General features: G+C 46.7%; 1 protein-coding gene across 3 annotated transcripts in view; it reads right to left on the bottom strand.

The window, feature by feature from the left end:
• The window catches only part of LOC135536347 (RNA binding protein fox-1 homolog 2-like), a 34,331-nt gene extending 29,679 nt beyond the window's left edge, over positions 1–4,652 (bottom strand). The window contains exon 1 of one of the 3 annotated variants that reach the window (XM_064962706.1): positions 3,559–4,652. In XM_064962706.1, coding sequence (XP_064818778.1) covers positions 3,559–3,816 — 258 coding nt within the window. In that variant the 5' untranslated portion in view covers positions 3,817–4,652. The remainder of the gene's footprint in view (positions 1–3,558) is intronic. The other 2 variants (XM_064962699.1, XM_064962704.1) reach the window with 2 other exon arrangements.
• Between the last annotated feature and the right edge of the window lie 19,491 nt (positions 4,653–24,143).

Raw genomic sequence — 24,143 nt, 5'->3', positions numbered from 1 at the left:
ATAAAAGTACATCCGAGTGCTGCTGCTCACTAATCTGCTGACCTGGGTTCAACCACTATTCAAAATCCTTCCAATTTCCAAACCATTTCATCTCTGCTTGATTGAGCTTGCCTGATTTTAATGGACCAATTGAATAGCCCCAAATGTGTCAACCTGGCCCATCTGGCTCTCCGGGCTTGACTAGAGCAAAGGCACAAAGCATTTGAAAGATGTCAAATAGCTTTAAACCCGGGGTCTGCTGCTCTGTGCTCCTCCGCCTACATTAATGTGGTAGTCCAGTCATTCATACTGGCCGCTGTCACCCCAGGCGGGTCCCTATTAGGTTAGGGACCCGGGTCGTACACTGCGTGACAGACGCAGGGAGCTCTGCATACGGAATCAAATTGGATCCGACAACCTCGACATCTCCAAAATCTCAATTTGCGGTTCATATTCTAACCCATGCATTTTGGATCGCAGCCAACGTGAAATATGGAGCTTTTCAAAGAGCTATGCAGCTGCAGGGTAAGAATATGAAATAGCAGCTTCATAAGTGTACGATTCGGATAAACCCATTTAGGGTAGAGCTTATATTGTTATGACTGAACTAGATGAGATTAATGATAAGGACTTTCGTGACTTTAATGTGTAAAACAGCACAAGCACACCACTCCTTATTAGGGAATTAGGTACCAATAGTCAAAGCACTATGTAAGGAAATAAAGGTCACATTTGAGACACGCACATCAACTACAATAGTGTCTATGACAAAGTGTGCAATGGCTGACGGTCCTCTTGTGTGATGGTGGAAAGGGGTGGCTTATCGCCATTGCCACCACATCCCATTCTACTGGCATTAACCAGAGGTCAGAGGTCAAGATGTGGTGTGACGAGCAGCGTGCCAAGCATTCTGTGATAACACTCAGTAGAGGGAAAGACAAAGAGAGGGAGAGAAAGAAAGAAAGCGGAAATGTTGAGAGAAGGAGAATGGGATGAGTGAGAGGTGTCCAGTTACTGGACTACTTAAAAAGGAATAACCTCACATATAACACAACACTTTCCATGATTCATCCTACCCATGGGGGAAGAGGCCGGGAGGGGGAGAGGCCGGGAGGGGGAGAGGCACACACGGGGGAGAGGCCGGGAGGGGGAGAGGCCGGGAGGGGGAGAGATACCCACGGGGGAGAGGCCGGGAGGGGGTGAGGCCGGGAGGGAGAGAGGCCGGGAGGGGGAAAGATACCCACGGGGGAGAGGCCGGGAGGGGGTGAGGCCGGGAGGGGGAGAGGCCGGGAGGGGGAAAGATACCCACGGGGGAGAGGCCGGGAGGGGGAAAGATACCCACGGGGGAGAGGCCGGGAGGGGGAGAGGCCGGGGAGGGGGAAAGATACCCACGGGGGAGAGGCCGGGAGGGGGTGAGGCCGGGAGGGGGGGAGAGGCCGGGAGGGGGAAAGATACCCACGGGGGAGAGGCCGGGAGGGGGAAAGATACCCATGGGGGAGAGGCCGGGAGGGGGTGAGGCCGGGGAAAAATAGATTTGGAGAAATGCAATCGTGCATTTATGAAGTAATTTCTTGGAAAGCTTAGCGCCACTCTCATTTAAGGAAGGAGTATTCAATATCTCTTAACCTACTTTCAGCTGAAATATTAATGGAGGCATCAGGTCAGGGGAATAAGAACACAGCACCGGTACCACGTATTCACTAAGTGGAAAATTATTAACAGTACTCAATCTAATGTCATAACAATGAACAGTCTGTATGATAGTGTGGAAGCCTATTGATTACAATAGACAATAGGAATTTAAAGCAATGTCAATAAATGTACATCACCAGCTTTTGTAGCCAAAATATGATACTAAGCTCTACCGCCTGCATTATGCAGTGTGTGCGTGTGTGTGTGTGTGATTAATCCTTCCCCAGTAGATAGGGATCAGTGTGGTTCTAATGCCCCCTCCTGAATGAGCGGTGATCCCGTTAGCCTAGCGAAAAAAGCCTCTTTATTGCTGGTGATAGGGCAAATCTGCTCCATACTACCAGGGAGGGGTGGAGGAGATCTACCAGGGGGAGGGGGATCTACCAGGGAGTAGTGGTATCTACAAGGGGGGGGTGGAGGGGGATCTACGAGGGAGGAGAGATCTACCAGGGAGGAGGTGGGGGTCTTAGACCAACCCGAAGACTTTCAATACCTTTTTAGGAGCCAAGTGACCATTGATCCATCCAGCCATACCTCTCCCTCCCACACAAACGCAGACACATACTGTCTGTTTTAAGTGAATAAGATTGTCTTTCAGCACCCCTGTAGGAGAGTATCGTGGTGGACTGCCTCTAAAGACAGTCTCCCCCACTATTACACGAGGGCAGCACTCGTCAATTCCCCTCCATTACCGCTACTTACAATGGCAGAGAGAAGGGCATTTTACCTTTGGATGGATCGGTTTTGGATGGATCGGTTAACTTCCCACTGCAACTTAATGCAACATGATACATTTAGTGCATCACGTGACATCCTGCCTATGTATTTCTCTAGAGATGTGGAAAATGTGGGCATTTGACAGCACTGAAAATTACTGGGTAGCCGGGTCAATTTGATTTGGTTTAAATAAATCTGCTGTGATACTGGCAGTTCCATCATTAAGTGGTAAATGTCACCGCCAAGTGCAATAGACTAAAGCATGTGGGTTTGACTTGTTACAGTAGGACTAAAGGACTAAATACACAACAGGCAGTGATTGTATCCCAGTCATAGAATGGGACGTCTTTGTTTAAGGTCCCCCACCCCAACCCCCAAAAATCACACATGCAAACATTTCACTCCCATTATAAACCAAATACTATCAACACCAAGACGCCGGACGAAGTACGACTGTTTTAGCATAACAAAGGTGACTTTTGTTTACATTCCTGCTATTTGAAAACATGCTTTTCTCAGTGATAGAGGCCAAATGCCGCTGCGTTCGACGGAGTATAATAATGTAACCGCTGGAGAAAGAACATAGCCTGCATAGCTAAGTAAACATGTTGTTGAATAGGCCTACACTACAATAACAAAGGACCTCTGAAGCATTGTATCGTTTCAGGAAAATGTCAGTTTTGTGTACACTTCAAAAAGCATGGCAACATTGTAGCAGCCTCCGTCGTCATCGATATTAATAGGCTATATATTGCTTGCCGAGTCCGCGGAGAGCTAAAATGCAGATAGGATACTGTAAACTACTACTAGGCTATTGTGTGGGTCAGCTCGTACACCGATCTCTCTCGCGCTCTCTGGCGACACGCTAATTAATCACACCAATAGATGAAAATGGTAGGAAGATAAATTAGCCTGGCGACCTCATTCGAGTGCTATATTAAATAGTTGGGGTTAGTATGGTGTTCCCTGTTCCATGTGTGGTTTTAATGTCTACGGTAGCGAATAATTAGGCTATTAGCACCCAATCTGGCATGAAAACACCAGTTTGAGATCAAAGCCATCTAAAACAGCGCTTTGCTTTGTGTTTTGGCTGTAAAGCATGCAAGTGGGTGTATTAATTCGAAAAACAGAGGAATTAAAATGCCCACTCCTCTCTCGGTTCCTTCTCACCTGGCCGACCTCTGCGACTACTCCAGATGCGTCAATCCGGGGACGCTTGCACTCTGCCCCGGCCGATTCCACAAGAGCTGTCGACGTCTGCGCGTCAGATGCTGGGTCTCCTCGCTTCATTCCCCGGACAGCTGCGCCAGAAGCCCCGGTCGAGTTGGGATGCACCCCGGCCATTGTGTCCTGGAGCTCTCGATCCCGGTCCATGATAGCCCGATTTACAGGCAGCATGATTGATGTTACGTCGGTCGACATTAACATTTAAAAACGCCTGATGTTCCTTGTCTAGTGCTAGAATTTTCACCTATCCTTTCCCCCTTGGCCTCTGTCGAACTATTTTCTGTGGTCAAAATTATGTTTGTAAGAAACCGATTGGGGTTTTATATAGTCTGTCCCTGTTATGAAAACCTTACTATTAAAGATGATCAGATGTGTATAATCGGATCAAGTAATTCGATATAACTAATTACTTGTTTCTTTAAAAATGTGTTGCTCTTACTGCCATTGATACGATGCAGATTACAAATAAATTCTATACAAAATTAGTAGTTAACGTTAATTTATCGGTTCATAGCCTTGTGTTTAGGCCTAGCCTACTAACGTTAGTCATGTAACGTTAAAGCAATATTCAGTCTGCAGAAGGCCTAGGCTATTTCACCGTTTTATTAACCTAAGTAATTAACTACACTGCTTATTGATACTGTGCATGGAATAATATGCCCATTCACCGTTGACCCCTTATTTGTGCCAGAGACAGAAATATTTTATGAAAATACATCAACATCCTACCTCAAGCGCAGGACTAAAATCACTAAACATGTCTTCCCTGACTGCTATTGCCTTTTTCAGTCTACTCGCCAGACTTTTCGCATGGAGAGAGGGTTATTGAAAGTCAATCCTTAAGAACCATCTCCCCATGTTAGTCTTCCGTTCTGTGTTAGATGAATTCCCAAAACAAAAGACAACACGGGGCTGCGGTATTTCCTTTACCGTCTTCCCTATATATATATATTTTTTTTTTTCCGTCCTTATCCCGGTGTATTCTTGCGGCGTGTACACTACAGAAAGGAAATGATCTTCCCTCCCCCTCTGTGCTCTCGTGTAGGTCCCTCCCTCGTTCCCCTTGGACGTGCGCCCTCCTATCTTCCGTTCTCTCCCTAAAAAAAAAAAAAAAAAAAAAGCACATACACTAGCATGGCAGCCACAACAAAAAACGTAGTGTGCCGCAGTGCTTACAAACAATTAAAATGGGGGGCATGTGAGGGACATGTTCATTTCCGCAGCATTTTGAACCTAGACTTCTTTAACCAGCGGAATATGAATGACGCATGATTCGCGTGCTCCTCCTTTAAAATAGACTAAAGGCCTACTAACCTGTGCTGTAGAATAAAATAAACATTTCGAAGGTGACAACATTACTCAGAAATGTGCCATTGAGGTTATAACATGATTGCGCTCCTATTATTACACAACAGCCAGTTCAAGGTCTTCAGACCCCTCAACTACAAATCAATAGCCTCAGGAGGCATTCCTTATCCAGGTTTAGAGCTTGGCTGACACCCAGTGGTCAAAACTTATGATCTTCATGGGAATTAATGACTGTATACATGTATAATATGGAAGAGGTCTGCTAACCTATATTCAAAAGCCATTTTAGACAGTAATCACATTGAATGCTATAATGTATGGAATAACATTGAATATCCAGAATGTTGTTTCGGGCAGTTGTCTAGAACCTCCATAGGCAGAGTCAGTGTGAATGTAAACAATTGAGTACAGCACTGGTGGAGTCAGCTTCATGCCATCTAGACTAGACTGCCTGGGAGCAAGAAACACAGTCTCCTTTTAAAGGGGTTTTATTAGTGGTGAACGAGCAGCCTTGGGGCCTGGAGATGAAAAGAGAGAGGGAGAGGAAAGAAGTTAGAATAGAAATGTATTAGTAAAGTTGAATCTGTTCCATTGACAAAGGGAAAATCCTACCAGTTAATCTTCCATGTCTATTGCTTTCTGTCCATCTTTTCTCTGTGGAACAGAATCAGGAAATGCATTAGTCCTCTTAAATAATTAAAGTAGCCTTAATTACAAAACCATATTTTTGCTGTGTGGCGCCACACGTCAGCCTTTTACTCAATTTCTGGGAATTAAATAATTATAAATTAAAAAAAAATCACATGTGAGTTATGTATGCATTCCAAATGGTACCCTACTCCCTATATAGTGCACTACTTTTGACCAGGGCTCTGCCGTGTCCATAGTGGCTGAACATTGTGTCTGTGCTGTCCCTTACAGTCACTGGCCAAAGCATCCCTCTACACACAGGCTGCCGTCCAGCGGCGAACACACTTCAGTAGAACACATGAAGTAGATCTGAGGGGAGGAGAGAGCGAGAACAGAGGACAAGGGAGGGTCAGATGAGAAGCAAGTCAGCCACACCTACAGACAGAGCTGCTGTTACTGGCCTCTTTTTGCCTTTGGCTATAGGTCTCAAGGCTCCTGTTGTTCATGACCATTGATCGATTAAAGGGCTAAATAGGTTAAATTAATGGTGGGAAACTGCCAGATCATTGAGAATGGAGGGAAACTGTCACGCCCTGCCAGATCACTGAGAATGGAGGGAAACTGTCACGCCCTGCCAGATCACTGAGAATGGAGGGAAACTGTCACGCACTGCCAGATCACTGAGAATGGAGGGAAACTGTCACGCACTGCCAGATCACTGAGAATGGAGGAAAGAAAAACAGGGGAAGATGGCTACTTTAAATCTTAAGACTGCCATTGGCTCCAAGTTAAAAGTAGGGGAGCAGCCCTCACCTCTTCAGGGTCCTCCAATGTCTGGGCCTGTCCAGAGGTGAGGAACTGGAAGGTGGAGATGGTGAACCTTCGTGTCTGGCCTTGGTGGAAGGGTGGGGGTGGAGGAGATGGGTGAGGCTTCTGAGAGGCCGGGTCCAGATGGTTAGGACATCTACGCAGGAGGCGAGAATGTGGTTATTCAGCGCAACACTCTTTCTGAAGCTCCTTCCCTTTTCCTCCGTCCCTGTGATGGTCTGCCCACTGACATGTGCAGTTTGTAAATGTTAAATAGTATCATGTAAAATTACTTTCAAATTGTACCCCAAAATTTAGTGAGCTACAAAGGTATTGAAACAGTGACAAATTTTGAAATTAAACGAGTCAATGACTGAAGGTTTCAGTGAAGACTGTCAGCTTTCATTTTTAGGGTATTTTCATCAATATCAGATGAAACGTTTAGAAATTACTGCACCTTTTGTACATTGTCTCCTAAAATGGGGGGGGGGGGGGGAATTCACTTGTGTATTAAAAAAGTCATCAACAGTTTAGTATTTACATCCCATGGATTACAGAACGGGAAGAAAAAACTGAAAATACATTTTAAAAAGTCACCCTGTCCCAATACTTTGAGATCACTATCGTAGTTGAACACAGACATGTAGGAGCCTAGAAGGTCAAAGGTAACCCTGCAGCGTACCCATTATAGAGGAGTACCCAGACAGTCTGTCCTGATCTGGGGTAGGCCACGCAGTAGTGTACCAGCAGGACCACTTTGTCATCTGGGGGGTTGAGCAGACGCACCTCAAGGTGTAAGGGTTTACCCAAGAGCATCTGCAGGGGCCGGTGGTACTGGGGGTAGAAGCTACTGTACTGCTCGTCTGTAGTGGAAGTGGGGGAAAAGGGTGTTACTTTAATGTGTTACATCATAATGTTCATCCTTTCCAGGTGCTTGACAATGTTTCTTGGCATCCAAAGCAAATTGACATCCTGTTAAAATGCTCTAAAAGTGATCTTTATAAGTTGACATGCAAGACTGACCACTACCACTTGGAGTGTGGAGTTGGAGATACCAACAGCAGCAAAATGGGTGAGATGTGTGAGCAACTAAAGCTGCGTACCTGTGGCAATCCTGAGCTGGACCCCCAACACGCCCTGGGCCTGAATGGAGGGGCCAAAGGAGGGGGTCTTGACCAGGAAGCCAACACTCGCCACAGAGCCAGGAGTGTACTGGCACTCAACCAGCAGCCTAGGAGCAACAGGAAAACAGCAGATAGGGAGGCCACAACTCAGAAACTTCATACATTCCTGCACTGAAAAAAATATAAACTCCATTCCTATGGAATACGTCACTCGATAAGATAATGCATTGAATTATTGTTCTCTCGTTTGACCAGAATGTGGTTCTCTTTTCCAAGTAACAGTGAAACGTGAAATTAACAGCTTGTGAACCCCAGTGGGGGTTTATAACTGACCTGATAGGAGAGTCTCTGGTGATGGTCCCATAGTTGAGGGTGATTGACTGGACCGTGTTGATGATCTCCACCATGTAGACGACCGTTTGGCCAACCTCCTGTTGGAACAATAGGGTCCAGTTCAGTAGGGAGAAAATATTTTCAAACTGAACTTGTCCAATTACAAACACAGATTGATGTTGAAAACTTGATTGCTGACATGCAAAACATTTTGGGACTGTATCAACTGTAGACTAATGAAATACCAAAACATAGTTTGACTGAATGTTCCTTTAAGCCCAGTGCCCTCCAGAGCACACAGATTCAGATTCTGACATTTTGGAGAGCAATGTTAATGAAGTGCACCCATTCAGTAACCCATGAGGCTTAATGGAGTCCCAACCATTGCTAATCAACTCAGACTTTAAAAAATGAACTCAAAAACTGTACAAGAAGATAATTAAAAAGGACCACTCACGTATCTGTGGGCCCCGCAGCCACCCAGTGGGATCTTGAACAGGGCGTAGTCTGGAGTCACCCTCTGAGGGGCACAGGTGGGGTTGCCAGCGGCAGTGAGCAAAGCAGGGGACAGAGGGGGGTCCGTGAGGGAGGCGGGCACCAAAAAGACAAAGTGGTGGTCCAATGTGCATTCTGGGAAAGAACATGTAAACACTCTGGGTTAGCTAAAGGTGGATCTAGAGTGGCATTCCCCAATGTTTTGACTGATATTGGGACCCTATATATCTCAGACAATTAAGATTTATTGCAGGGGTGAATCTTAATGGTATTTTCTTGATTCCTCGTGTCCTCTTCCTGCATTGGAGAAGGTCAGGAGCGGACAAAAGAATCAAGAAAATACAAATTGTGATTAATTTGAGGTTATACTTACCATCCATGGAGTAGTAGCAGGCAGAGGGCTTGGTGCTATAGCAGCAGCCCAGAGAGAGACACTCTGCCTGGGATAGAGGGCGGCGGCCGCAGGGGAGGCGCTGGTCACTGGGAAGGTTACACTCTACAGGGGATACACAGGAAATGTCAATGGACAGGAGTGACCAGTAATCTGAATGAGCTGGATATAACATCCTACATATCCCTTTATTTCCATTCAGACAACACAGGACAAGTAAGGCTCAATGCTCGCTTCACCATTAAAAACAAATTAAGCAATTTTAAAAAGATAGAAGTTTCAGCCATTAAAGCAATCATCAGAACGAAGATAACCTGTTATGTTTCTACCTTGATGAGAAACGGGTATGGAAACTGGACAGGACAACTGGGCCTTTCCTTTTTGTCCATTCAACGTGGAGTAAATCACATCTATGCGGTGCTCTTTACCCTGTTAGGAACAAAGATAGGAGTCCGTTTAGCCTTTTAGACCATAATGAATGAGATTACACAGACAGAGAGGACCTGATCCTTGATCAGCACATAAAACACACCTGGACAGTCATGTGACAGGAGTTGAAGGGGAGGTTCAGGGTGATCATGCCATCCTTTCCCTTGCTTGCCACATACCCACAATGCTCTGGGGCATCCATCAGGCTCATCTCAATCCCTTTGATGTCTGAGAATGATTTGTAGCCATTATTGCACAATCACTAAGACATTTTGAAAATAAATGCCCATATTTTGTCTAACAAAGCCATTATTTACATTTAAGACAAAACTGCAGTTCTGGTGAAACATCGTATGGTACTGCACAAACAAACACATTTCCCCCCCGACCCCAATAAACTGAAAAAAAAGCTTAGGTCCTCTCAACCACGTTAGAATTCAACTCATGCAGGGCTGATGACAACCATAAGCACCTGAAACATACACCATCCCCCAACAGACACACACACTTACCCTTGACAACAACTCCAGATATGGGACCTGAGGGAAGCTCCACCCTCATGTGGCGAGCAGAGCAGAAGACGTGTGGCTTGGGGGGAGTGGGAGGCCTGGTGTGGGTCGTCGTTGGGAGGGTGGTGGTAGTGGTGTGGGGTGATGGGGTCACAGTTGACGGGCAATGGAGCTCCAGAGATCTGTATTGCCCCAGGACTGTGTCCCAAAACTTCAGGGGGAGGGAGAGCTGGTGTGGGTTGAGGGCCTGGATGGAAAAAAAAGGAGGAAATGTTGGGTTTAACAGCCAAAACCAACAACTTCCACTTCAATGGGCCACATCAAAATAGCAAACGGAGGTCCATTTTCACAGCAAATACTTCAAAATGAAAACAGGGTTATAGTCACCAAGCAACAAATGGAAGAACATGACAAACAGGGAGGGACTATCTGAACCTGTCCAATAAGGAACACAGTTTCCGTTGCGAAACGCTTTGCTTCATTTTCTACTCTGTGCAGTAATGAACACGACCCAGATTTAAGTTCTGGGGGACTCACCATAGCCTGGCTGTGGCAGGCAGGGAGAGGGGAATGGAGGATCACTCCACCACCCTTACTCAACTGCAGGATGTATCTACAAGCCACCGGGGCACTGGAGATAGACACCCAGCCATTCATCTGATCTGAAAAGAGCAATGCAATTCACATGCAAGTCAGTGAGCATTAATGTAATAAAAGTGAGTCATGGGCCCGTGTTCTTCCTGATTGGGTCGTATGGTCAATTTAATCAGCAGCCCACGTCACAATTGGAGGAAAGACGGGTCTAAAATCCTTTCCTTTATAGATACACAATGAAGCAATCAATGCAGCAGTTAGTACATCAAATAAGGGAAGGCCAATTGTGTTTCTGGACATCACAAACACCGACCATGTGGCGAGCAGAGGGACATTCTGACCTTTGACCTGGATGGAGTCCAGAAGAGCAGAGGGCAGCGACACCATCATCTGCCCAGCTAGACAGTGGAGGGAGGGCCGAGGGGAGAGCCCAGGAGAGAGGGAGGGCTGAGGGGGGAGAGTAGGGGTGAGGATGGACATCCAAGGAGTGAGAGTAGTAGTGGAAGATATGGTCCTGGAGGAGGTTGAGGGGGTGGTTGGTGAGGTCTGGGGTGGTTGAGTAGCACCAGGCAGAGCTGTGCCTGTGGAGGGAAGGGCTGGGGTGGTCAGAGGGGGGCTGGGCGTCAGGTAGAGAGGATATGGGTGGTGTTGCACATCCACAGGATATGGGTAATAGCTACAGATGGTATGGGCAGAGGGAGAGCAGGTGACTGGCTGAGGGTAGTGGTGGGGTGGGTAGACCGTGGGCATTGTAGGGTCCTGAGGACCTGAAGGGAGAGTCTGGGGAGGACTAGCTGTGACTGGGCTAGGTGAAGGGTAGTCGATGGGTTTGAAGGGATAATGGGGAGGACCAGAAGGGGGGTAGTAAGGACCATAGGGGTAATAGTATGGACCCACAGGCCATTTAGGAGGTTGGGTATAGGGATCAGGATTGGGGCTCCCAGTAGCAGACATGGGCTCTTCAGTAATCAGGGCCTGATTGGTCATGTGGACCCCATATGGGTCATTTGATTCTGCAGGTGGTTCTGGAGGTTGGAAAACGGCCGATGAAGGTTTGGATCCAGAAGGGGGAGGAGGAGGAGATCCGGTAACAATGGGGTAAGAACGATGTTCAAAGGCAGTAGGTATTATAGGAAGAACAGGTTCAGTATCGAGAGGTAGAGGTTGTTCGGTATAATATTTAGTAGAAGGTTTGGTATAAGCGGCAGGAGGAGGAGGTTTGGTATAACCGGCGAGAGGAGGTGGTGGTGGTGGTTTGGTATAACCGGCAAAAGGAGGAGGAGGATGTTTGGTATAACCGGCAAAAGGAGGAGGAGGATGTTTGGTATAACCGGCAAAAGGAGGAGGAGGATGTTTGGTATAACCGGCAAAAGGAGGAGGAGGATGTTTGGTATAACCGGCAAAAGGAGGAGGAGGATGTTTGGTATAACCTGCGGGATGCGGTGGTCGGATAGCTATAAGAGGAGTAGGATAGACAACAGAAGGACGGTGGACACCAGGGGCGATTTCCTTATAATAGTAGAGCATGGGATCGTGGGTAGGGGGCGGGGAGAGCCGTGGGGGTGATTCCCAGGCCCCATGGGGAAGAAGGGCTGCTGGCCTGGGTAACTCCCTGGGAGAAGCTGATGGGAGCCAGGGTATGGTTCGTGACCAGGGTGGAGGAGAGGGTGATAACCAGCTCCACCGTAAGGGAAATGGTGAATTTGGGGATACATGCCATGAGGGAGGTGGTGGGGGAACGCAGGAAGTTGGGGCATCTGTTCCTGGGCTGGGGGTTGAGTATAAGGGGTGATGGGAAGAGAGGTAAGGGGAGGGCTGGTGGAGGGAGCATAAGTCACAGGGTCAGGTATCTGCTGCTGCAGGTCACCAGGAGAGAAGGGTTGAGAAAATGGAGGAGAGGGAAAAAAGGGAAATGGAGGAGGGTGGTGTGAGGGGCAGGAGAGGATCAGGTCCTGGCTGTCCAATAGGACCAGTCGATGAACTCCATTCTGGAAGAGGAAACATTTTATTTATATAGAAGCCCAACTCAATGCTAGAGTGGACTCGAAGTTAAACTGAATGATTGAGTATCAACTTCCTACAACTTACTCCGATGGTCACACATGGGGCTGTAAAGGGAACATAAAATATGATGTCTTCTGAGTGGGTCTCCACTTGGTAGGCACACTCTTCAGACACAAACGGCACCCACTCGCCGTTCTCTGTTAGGGACAGAGAGAGAGAGAATGAATGAGTCATAATCCAAATAGGAACATGAGCAGAACAAGCCAACTCACCTATGACCTGTAGTGAGTGTATGACCTCCTCCCCTCCATGTATCTGGATGGCCATGCCAAAGTGGGAGCAGAGTACTGAGGGGACAGGGTTTGGAGGGACAGGGTGGGGTCGGGGGTCAGGGCAGATGATCTTCACAGGGCTGCCCCACCACAGCATGGGCAGGACATAACTACCATGCTGATAGGGGACAGGGAGAGAGTGAGGGAAGAAGAGAGGGGAGAGACAAACAAAGAGCAGAGAGAGTGATTAATCTCAGTGTTCTAGTAATAACAAAAGCAGGGTGGATTGTAGCGTGAATGGACAGGAGGCAGTCTGACTGGAGGTTTCTAAGAGGAACAGAGCATCAAGGCTGAAATTACATTTTTTGCAGCTACCTACAGTATTCATTTTGAGATGTTGATATTTTGGTTCATTAATATTAGTATTTTCAGAAGGTAAAAAAATCAATTTAAAATTCTCTTCAGTTTATCAAACTACAGTCAGCCTTTAATTAATTTTAAGCACTTAAAATTGACATAGGTCAATCATTTCAAATCTCTACTTTAAAATTACACAATTTAAAAATCTATTTCATAGAGTGTTACAAACTGGACTCTATTTAGTAACTTAGTTTGAAGAGATGGTAATTTGGTCTAAATAGGCATTTGGCGGTCTAATGTCAGTGTACTGACTAACTACCATTTCTCAAAAGTGAGACTACCCACACGCCAACTCACTTTCCTCAGCTTCACCGTAGGGATGACGCCAGGTTTCCCCCAGACATGACGTTTGGCATTCAGGTAAAATAGTTCAATCTTTGGTTTCATCAGACAGATAATCTTGCTTCTCGTGGTCTGAGTCCTTTAGGTGCCTTTTGGAAAACTCCAAGCGGGCTGTCATGTGCCTTTTACTGAGGAGTGGCTTCTATCTAGTCACTCTACCATAAAGGCCTGATTGGTGGAGTGCTACAGAGATGGTTGTCCTTCTGGAAGTTTCTCCCATCTTCAGAGGTCACCTCCCTGACCAAGGCCCCTTCTCCCCCAGATTGCGCAGTTACCCTTCCCCAGATCTGTGCCTTGACACAATCCTGTCTCTGAGATCTACGGACAATTCCTTTGGTTTGGTTTGGTTTTTGCTCTGACATTAACTGTCAACTGTGGGACCTTATATAGACAGATGTGTGCCTTTCCAAATAATGTCCAATCAATTGAATTGATCACAGCACAGGTAGACAAATTAAGTTGTAGAAACATCTTAAGGATGACCAATGGAACCAGGATGCACCGGAGCTCATTTTCGAGTCTCATAGCATCTGTTCTGAATACCAATGTTAATAAGATATTTTTAATACATTTGCCAAACCTGTTTTCGCTTTGCCATTATGGGGTACTGTGCGTAGATTGATGAGGAAATGTCTTACATTTAATCCATTTTAGAATAAGGCTGTACATAACAAAATGCGAAAAGTCATGGGGTCTAAATACTTTCCAAATGCACTGTATATTCTCCAGGCTTACCCAGAGAGAAATTGGTGACATTAACAAATAATTAAAAATCATTTCTACATACATTTTTCATTGGACATTTTTAGGCTGACTTCAAGTTGTCCAGAAATGTATTTGCACGATATGCAAATATGTGCATATTTAATGACAACACATCATTAGCACATTTTAATACAAAAAAGGTATAGTTGAGTCTACAGTCAACTGATGAAAGTGGATTGTGATATGATTGGGAGTGGGGGGGGGGGGGGTTACCCTTTCTTTGGGGGTGTGGGGCTTGGCTTTAAGCAACCTGGGGAAAATATTCTACCTCCTGCATGATGTAGCAGCCATCGTATGGTGCCATCATCACCATCTCTCTCCAGGTAGTCTTCACATGGTAGCCACAGGACGGCGGCAGCTGGAACAGGGAGATGGGAGAGGCGCCCGCTGGAAGGATAAACAGGGGCATATTCAATATTCAGGAACCTACCCGAACCTGTCCAATATAAACCAGTTTGCTTCTTAAAAACAGTATATGGCTTCCATAATGAATACTTAAATGCCACATGACCTTGCCAGGAAAAACTCCTGCAAAACATTTGCAACAGAATTAGTTTACTTTAGGAACCAAATGGAAGGGAACAGTGCAAACTGAATAAAACGGGGAGGGACCTACATTAAATTTGTCCAATAGAAACTGGTTTATTGCAAAATATCCCATTTGGAGTAAATGGTTTCTGTTGCAAAACGTTTTGCAACAGAATCTGCTAAAATAAATACCCCCCTGGCCCCAGACAACTAAACTAATGATCCCATTTAATTATGTTCCATAGCAAGTCAGTGATGCTTTCGCAATGAGGTAAAGGTCTTTTAGAAATATTGAGTGGGTCTCCAACGCTTACCTCTATCCACCAGTAGATGTGTGTATCCTCGTCCAGATGCAGTGAGCATCATGAGGTTGTCATTACACTGGACCAGAGGCCTCATCGACAGCCATTCACTGGAGTGGGGGTTGTGGTCAGCTGATGGACCATAGACCTTCCCTTGAAAACCGTGGCCTTCAAAACCTATTGGATAAAAGGAGAGATCTTTATCCATGGCCAAACACCAATTTAAAATGCATATACTACTGATAAGATGTCCTAATATATGTGATATCAACCCACGACTGCTTGACCTCACACGCAGTTCCAACTCCATCATCAAGTTTGCTGACGACACGACTAGTAAGCCTGACTACAAACATCGAAACAGCCGACAGGGAGGATGTTGGCACGGACTGCATGGTGCCGAGTAAACAACCGCTCCGTCAACAAAACAAAGGAGCAAGTTGTGGACTTCAGGAGGAAACAGGCTGGGCATCGCCGTGGAGACGGTAAAAAAAAAAATATATATATATATATTATTGGGAAGGTGAAATGGTTAAACCACACAGACACCTCGGTTAAGGCATGACAGCGACTCTTCAACCTCAGGATGCTGAAACCCCATTGAGAGCATGTCGGGCAGCGTAACAGCATCGTACAGCAAGGTGCTACGCTCAGTCGAACGCACCATTGGGTGCACACGGCCTGACCTCCAGGACACCGACAACACCAGGTGTCGTAGGAAGGCCAAGATCCCAGCCAAGGCCAGTTCTCCATGCTTCCATCACTCAGACAAGGGCAGTACAAGAGCATCATGGTAAAAACTGGTAGACCAACCAAAAGCTTCTACCCCCAGACCATCTGGCTGCTGAATAGTCTACTCCCCTGTCACTCTCCTTAAACATGTACTCTGCCAATGAACATTTACCATTGTTAGTGTTATGTATATATTGTATTTATATTCTTTATTATTAAAGTTGTTTTGATTTCACTTTGACCTGCATTGTAGGAACTCAGAGTTCAAGATTCACATTACAGGGTTGCAGGTGTACATGTGACTATTACACTTGAATCTAATAATAGAAAACAGATTCACCTTTGGAGACTGCCTGATGTCCAGCATTGTAATCCAGAGATCTTTTCTGGACATTGAAACCATTACGCACAATCAAAGGCGCCCGCAAATCAGTTGACTTTAGATCAATGTTGGGTTGAATCGAATTATTTATGGAGTTCGCAGGAACGTCAATGGACTCTGCACTCGGTTCTTGAATGCTGGAATTATTAGCATTAGGTCGAAGATTGCGCCGAAGAATGGCCAGTCCGCCAAGGTACTCAGATTTGTGCTTGGCGTCTTGTTTTGTGTTGATCCTCCGCTCTCTGTCAGCATTTGACGCCTTTTCATGATCCGCATTAAAACCATTGAGAACACACTTTTCTACACTCAACGCACCACAGAACATCAAGGTAGAAAAAGCTACAGTTATACATAAAAACACAACTATGTTTCTCTTCTGTTCGGAAGACATCGCCAGATTGATGCTTCTGCGCATATGCGCATAGAGGCCAAAGCGTAGGTAAAATCAACTGTAGGGCAATGAAATAAGGTCTAATTAGTGAGGACCAATCAGATGGCAGCTCGTTATGAAAAGGGCTTATTCCGTCTCAATTAACCTTATTACAACAAAACGTTGATAAGGAATTTTCCTAAGACTTTCCAACAAGTTTCTCAACATTTCCAAAAAGCTGTCGGTCCTTTTTGAAAAAACATGCAAGTCTAAGGCTGTGTCTACACTTGACCCTTACATGTGACTTCTGCTATCAGAATCGCATTGGAGATTGAAGAATCCATTGAAAAGACATGTCTAGACGCACAAAAGTCGCATTGTGTTCAATGGGTCAGGGATGCATTGGCACTCCCTAGTAGGAGCAGTCCTCCATTGGAATGAATGGAATTCGACAGTATTTCAATTTAATATTTCAATGACAAAATTACAAAATACAAATAATGTTTAGCTAGCATAATATAATTGAAAAGTATATATTGAAGTGTCTGTAATAGAATAAACGTGTCAAAAAAATGTAGACATTAATAAATTACTTTCTATAGATTCCTAAATCTTTTTTGTACAGTTTACATCTTCAATATGGCGCCTCCTTTCAGTCATACAGGGTTTATGCACGTCATTGGTCTGGACGCAATCAGGCAACCGAAAGTGCATACAGTGGGTGACGTCAGCAACACTCCGGCTCACAAGTGTTTTGAGAGAAACAACCCCATTCCTAGTGTATGAGGAACGTGTTTGCTGGCTTCATAAATGCTAGCTAGCTTATTTAGAAAAAATGTAGTTATATTAACCTGTTTGCAAACCCTTTAGCTTTGCTGGCTAGTTACAGAGGTTAGTTGGCCAGTTAGCTTCAGTAGTTGGCTAAAGCCATTAAGTTGTTGTGTTATCAGATTTAGCCTGTTCCATCATTTGCAGAATGCACTATAGTGCGGGAAAGGGGAATCCCGCCACAACGTGGACACGGTAGAAACATTTAAATGTCGACGCATGTCGAGTTCGTAATTCCATGGGGGTGCGGTCTGCACAATGCATCACCGGGGACAAACTACCTGCCCTCCAGGACACCAACAGCACCCGATGTCACAGGCCAAAATGAGACTAAAAATAGCTTCTACCTCAAAGCCATCAGACTGTTAAATAGCCATCACTAGCACAGAGAGGCTGCTGCCTGTCACACCCTGATCTGTTTCACTTGTCTTTGTGATTGTCTCCACCACCCTCCAGGTGTCGCCCAATTTCCCCATTATCTCCTGTGTATTTAGACCTGTGTTCTCTGTTTGTCTGTTGCCAGTTCGTCTTTTTTTTTTGTTCAAGTCAACCAGTGGTTTGAGTCTCTGCTTTTTCCAGTCTCTCTTTTCTTGCCCTCCTGGTTTTGACTCTTGCCTGTCCTGACTCCGAGCCCCATTGCCTGACCACACTGCCTGAGCCTGCCTGCCGACCTGTACCTTTGCCTCCCTCTAGATTACCCTGAGCCTGCCTGCTGTCCGGTACTGTTGCCCCCCTCTGGTTTTCTGACCCCTGCCTGCCTTGACCTGTCTCTTGCCTGTCCCTGTTGGAACATTCAACTATTGTTTATTTGACATGGTCTGCATCTGGGTCTTACCAGATACCTGATAGCTGCCTACATACAGACTTGAAATCGTTCAAAAATCTCATCTTTATTGACATTTCCATAATTCAACATCTGGCGTCAACAGACTTCTTCCCAGGCACGGTCTTGGGTTGTCACCTCACATTTCCTGAGAAGGAGAAATAGTTCAAAGCTGTTACAAGTGTATTCACTATTCTCACGGTTTAGAGGACAAAATAGATTGAAACACTGTCTGACATATGCTGCTCACCAATCAGTGGACTGAGGTGCCGGTGGGCCTCTCTCTTGGCACGCGGGTATGGTAAGTATGGGGCTGTAGGTTCAGGGTGCCGAAAACCATACAGAGAGAAAGAAGGGTTCTTTTCAAGAGGTGTCACAGGCAGCTATGTGCGTGAGGAAGAATCCGGAGCAGAGAGCATATAGTTCCACAGGGAAAAAGTGCACTTAATATCGCACCGAAAACAATGACCACAACACAGGGCGCAGAAAATGTGGACCAACCCAAACACACAGGGTACCAGGTCCGGAGCACGAACACCAAAAATCATACACACGTAACATAGGAGTAATCCCGCACAAAACAAGGGCAGGTAGCCTAGCTATAAATAAGGGAGCCCATCAAGCAAACACAAAAGACACAGGTGCAACTAATAAGACAAAACAAACAGAAAATGAAAAAGGGATCGGTGGCGGCTAGTAGGCCGGTGACAACGACCGCTGAGCACCGCGAGCACCGCGAGCCAACTTCGGCGGAAGTCGTGACAAGAGGTGGGTAGAAGCTGGGGCATGGAACCTAGGATTTGGCTGTTATTGGTGAAATTGGTATGGAGGGGAGTGATGCTGAATGTTTGGAGGTTTAGAAGAAGCTGGAGGTGCTACATACTTCAGATAGTGCTGTAAAGTGGGGTCAAGGACACTGTATTGCTGGTAGAGAGGAGGATGAGAGCCAGAGGTTTGCTTACTGGGACTACCAGGCTGAGAATGTGTGTAGTGGTACATGTAGGAATAGTGGCTGGGTGAACTAGGGTGATGGTGTTGAGGTCCAGAGGGAGGAGAAGGCCTATTCTGGTGGGATAAGGGGGCTGGAGGGACATACTTAGAATATTGGTTATGGTGCTGGACAGCCTCCATATGGGGGAGTTGTGGAATCTCTAGATCCTGTGGTGTGCTTGTTGGAGGAACAGGGGCAATATGCTTCCTCTGCAGGTGTTGATGCGTAGAGGGACTGATGATACTGAGGGAGGAGGAGGAGAGAGTAGGTGGTTGAGTGACAGGTCGGGTGTGTTGGTTAGGCTTCTCTTGCTGGGGAGAACTGGGGTGATTCGTGATAGAAACAGTAGGATCATATGTCAAAGCCACAATCGCAGGTTGATGCTCCACCTGCAAGTATTCTTGGTACTGCTCAACCCTTTGACTGCGTGATGACTCAGCAGGCTGAGGTGGTATGTGAAAACTCAGGGGAGAACTTGAAAGGAACTGGCTTAAAAGGGACAGGCTTGATGGGGGGTGGAGTGGGTATCATGTGTAACTCGGGATTGTCGTGGATGAAGGGAAAGCAACGGGGGCTTAGCTGGGGACTTGGTGGCTTTGAGTGGTTGGGAAGGGGAAGGGGTAACAACAGCCTTACCCCTGGTATTTTTTGGGGTGTCGGGTAACTTCCGATGTTGTACTACTGGGAGAGGGGGTTGGATGGTGAGAGGGGTTGGGGAATGGATGGGTGTGAAATGGTTTGCGGCTTGTGAGGCAAAAAATACATAGAGTCTGGAGATGCATCAGGCTCATAGTGGGGGGTGTTTAGGGTGTTGTAGGTAAGGGGTTTGGAACAGGCAGGAGAAAGACAGGTCCTTTCCCCTAGATTAGATCTGTACGGTTTACATGCCATTCTATAGGAGATGAAAAACAATACCCTTACATAAGGCATACATTTTAAAATAAACTGACAAAATAAGCGTAATAAAATCCCCTCTGGAATTGCAGGTACCAACAGCTCACCCACTAATCATAATGTACAGGAAACAGTTATAATTAGGTGAGTATCATCAATGGCAGTTGTTACTGCATGGCAGTTGTGTACAGTTCCATAAATAGCTTTAACATTACTGTTGTCCCACAAGTTGTGTTGGGAACTACAAACACCAGAGGCTCAGTAGTGTCTTCAGTGTGGTACCAGCACCGGGACGCAGCATACAGGAGCGGCACCCAGTCACCATTTACTGAGGGGGGTGAGAAGGTCAGAGGTCAAAGACATTGCTCAGTGACCCCTATTCAACTGGTTTAGGCTGCATCCTGATTCTTCTACCACCCTTCTCCCAAATCGTGCATATGCACACTCCCTGTCATGGATTTAACAATGGTGAAAACTCCCTTGAAAACCATTTCTTGCACCAATCCAAGGCATGTGTGTGGAGAATTGGGATGCAGTCATAGTCAAGATAGATCATGTCAATTTTCCATGGCATGAGATCATAATTCCTGTGCATACAGTATTTACTCCACGGTCTCCTCTCCATGGATCATCAGATCCATCTCAGATCCCAGACATGTGGCCTGGGGAGAGGGAATCCTGACTGGATGCAAGGCCCTCACTGGAGATCCATACCAATACACTGGCAAAAAAAAACATTTTTTACCTTTATTTAACTAGGCAAGTCAGTTAAGAACAAATTCTTTTTTACAATGACGGCCTACACCGGCAAAACCCAGACGACGCTGGGCCATTGTGCGCCGCTCTATGGGACTCCCAATCACGGCCGGTTGTGATACAGTCGTGACAATGTAGTCTGTCCCCTGCAAAAGGAATGGATGTTATTATGAGCAGAAATGTGGAAAACTCATTCTAGAAACCTGCAATGCAAATGCAAAGTCATTCACCTTGATTCGCAATGTATCCATCAATAGAATTCCAAGCAGTAGAGACTAGTCAAGACTATTCTGAATTGTTTAGATGCATTACATGCCAAGGAATGATCCAAGACCAAACATGCACAGAATGTTGTCCATAATAGATTCAAGACCAAACATACACAGCATGTAGTCCAAAACAGACCCGAGACCAAACATCCTCAGCATTTAGTACAGAACAGTCAGAACAGAAATCCACGCAGTCTTCATAAGTGAGAGGGGCAGATGGGAAAGGACAGGAAGTGGAGAGTGAATACCTCCTGGTGAACAAAGCAACCATTGTAGTGTACCATCAGGACTGCCTCTGTCTGAGGTCTTCAGTTTGAGACCCTAGCCCAAAGGGAGGTGGGACAGGGCCAGCGGAGAGGCTGACTGGGGACAGGGCCAGCGGAGAGGCTGAATGGGACAGGGCCAGAGGAGAGGCTGATTGGGACAGGGCCAGCGGAGAGGCTGACTGGGGACAGGGCCAGCGGAGAGGCTGACTGGGGACAGGGCCAGCGGAGAGGCTGATTGGGACAGGGCCAGCGGAGAGGCTGATTGGGACAGGGCCAGCGGAGAGGCTGATTGGGACAGGGCCAGCGGAGAGGCTGACTGGGGACAGTGCCAGCGGAGAGGCTGAATGGGACAGGGCCAGCGGAGAGGCTGACTGGGGACAGGGCCAGCGGAGAGGCTGACTGGGGACAGGGCCAGAGGAGAGGCTGATTGGGACAGGGCCAGCGGAGAGGCTGACTGGGGACAGGGCCAGCGGAGAGGCTGACTGGGGACAGTGCCAGCGGAGAGGCTGAATGGGACAGGGCCAGCGGAGAGGCTGACTGGGGACAGGGCCAGCGGAGAGGCTGACTGGGGACAGGGCCAGAGGAGAGGCTGATTGGGACAGGGCCAGCGGAGAGGCTGATTGGGACAGGGCCAGAGGAGAGGCTGATTGGGACAGGGCCAGCGGAGAGGCTGATTGGGACAGGGCCAGCGGAGAGGCTGATTGGGACAGGGCCAGCGGAGAGGCTGACTGGGACAGGACCAGCGGAGAGGCTGACTGGGACAGGGCCAGCGGAGAGGCTGATTGGGACAGGGCCAGCGGAGAGGCTGACTGGGACAGGGCCAGCGGAGAGGCTGATTGGGACAGGGCCAGCGGAGAGGCTGACTGGGACAGGGCCAGCGGAGAGGCTGACTGGGGACAGGGCCAGAGGAGAGGCAGGGACGTCCACTAGGAAATTAGTAATAATTAATAAGAAGCAGCATCATTCACTGACTGGTAGTGAGAGAATTGATTAAGTCAAATACTACTGTCTGGACATTAGGTAAGTGCTCAGACCACCTGATAGCTAATTTAGACCTAGTCCTAAATGGCACCTTATTCCCTACATAGTGCACTACGTTTGACCAGAGCTCTATGGGGAATATATAGGAAATAGGGTGCGGTTTAGGACAGACTCAGATTTAGTATGTTTAAGACCAGTACAGTATTATCATGGGTTTTCAGCCATCCCAATAACCTGACTGATTAACAGGTCTTGAGTGAATGGATACAGATCTTTATTGAAAAGCAATGTTAACTGTGTTAAGCTAGAAGCTCCAGATGACTTCCACAAGGCCTACGAGTGTTACAATGTGACTTCCACAGGGCCTACTGCAGTATAACTTCCAAAGGGCCTACGAGTGTTACAATATGACTTCCACAAGGCCTACTACAACAGGACTTCCACAAGGTCTACTGCAGTATGACTTCCACAGGGCCTACTACAGTATGACTTCCACAAGGTCTATTACATAATCACTTCCACAAGGCCTACTACAGCATGACTTCCACAAGGCCTACTACAGTATGACTTCCACATGGCCTACTGCAGTATGACTTCCGCAAGGCCTACTGCAGTATGACTTCCACATGGCCTACTGCAGTATGACTTCCAAAAGGCCTACTACAGCATGACTTCCACAAGGCCTACTACAGTATGACTTCCACATGGCCTACTGCAGAATGACTTCCACAAGGACTACTGCAGTATAACTTCCACAAGGCCTACTACAGCATGACTTCCACAAGGTCTACTGCAGCATGACTTCCACAAGGCCTACTACAGTATGACTTCCACAAGGCCTACTACAGTATGACTTCCACAAGGCTGACTGCAGTATGACTTCCACAGGGCCTACTGCAACATGACTTCCACAAGGCCTGCTAGTGTTACAATATATGACTTCCACAGGGCCTACTGCAGTATGACTTCCACAAGGCCTACTACAGTATGACTTCCACAAGGCCGACTGCAGTATGACTTCCACAAGGCCTACTGCAGTATGACTTCCACAAGGCCCACTACAGTATAACTTCCACAAAGCCTACTACAGCATGACTTCCACAAGGCCTACTACAGCATGACTTCCACAAGGGCTACTGCAACATGACTTCCACAAGGCCTACTAGAGTATGACTTCCACAAGGCCTACTGCAGTATGACTTCCACAGGGCCTACTGCAGCATGACTTCCACAAGGCCGACTGCAGTATGACTTCCACAGGGCCTACTGCAGTATGACTTCCGCAAGGCCTACTGCTGTATGACTTCCACAAGGCCTACTGCAGTATGACTTCCGCAAGGCCTACTGCAGCATGACTTCCACAAGGCCTGCTAGTGTTACAATATATGGCTTTACATACATCTGTCAATTAAGAAGTTTGGAATGTCCTGTTTCTGGAATGTGAACATCAGGATGTCGTTCCCACAATGGACAGTGGGGTCCACCGCTGTATGGCATGCCTATGATGTCCCTGCTGGGGTTCGAGCCCAGGGACTGGAGAGTAGATCTGCTGTTTAACTGAGGCAATATCTTCAGGACATAGGGTTACATTAGAACAGACACATTATCATGTGTAAGATAAGGACATACTTGTATTATTTTGTAGCCTAAGACTAGAAATACACCTATATATTTACTTACTTGAGAAGGTGTCATGGTCAGGCTGATATTGCTGTTGGACATCACCATGGTACCCACTGAGCATCCTGTAATTGACAACACAATGTTCCCCAAGACATGTCCAAAGTAGGCCTACCTACTGTGCAAAAGGACAGCTTTGAGGTGAAAAATCCCATCTAGGAAAAGTGGAACCACCAATTTGACCTCAGAATGTGAAACTCTACATGCGAAATTCGATTATAACGCCAAATCTGTATATTAGACCTGACAGCTGTAATTCCAAACTGATTTTGCAAATGTAGAGCGCTTCTCACATGTGCTGTT

The sequence above is a fragment of the Oncorhynchus masou genome, chromosome 5 (assembly GCF_036934945.1).
Source record: "Oncorhynchus masou masou isolate Uvic2021 chromosome 5, UVic_Omas_1.1, whole genome shotgun sequence".
NCBI classification, from domain to species: domain Eukaryota; kingdom Metazoa; phylum Chordata; class Actinopteri; order Salmoniformes; family Salmonidae; genus Oncorhynchus; species Oncorhynchus masou.
The sequence above is the reverse complement of the archived record's forward strand: the minus strand, read 5'-3'. Positions and strand labels throughout refer to the sequence as shown.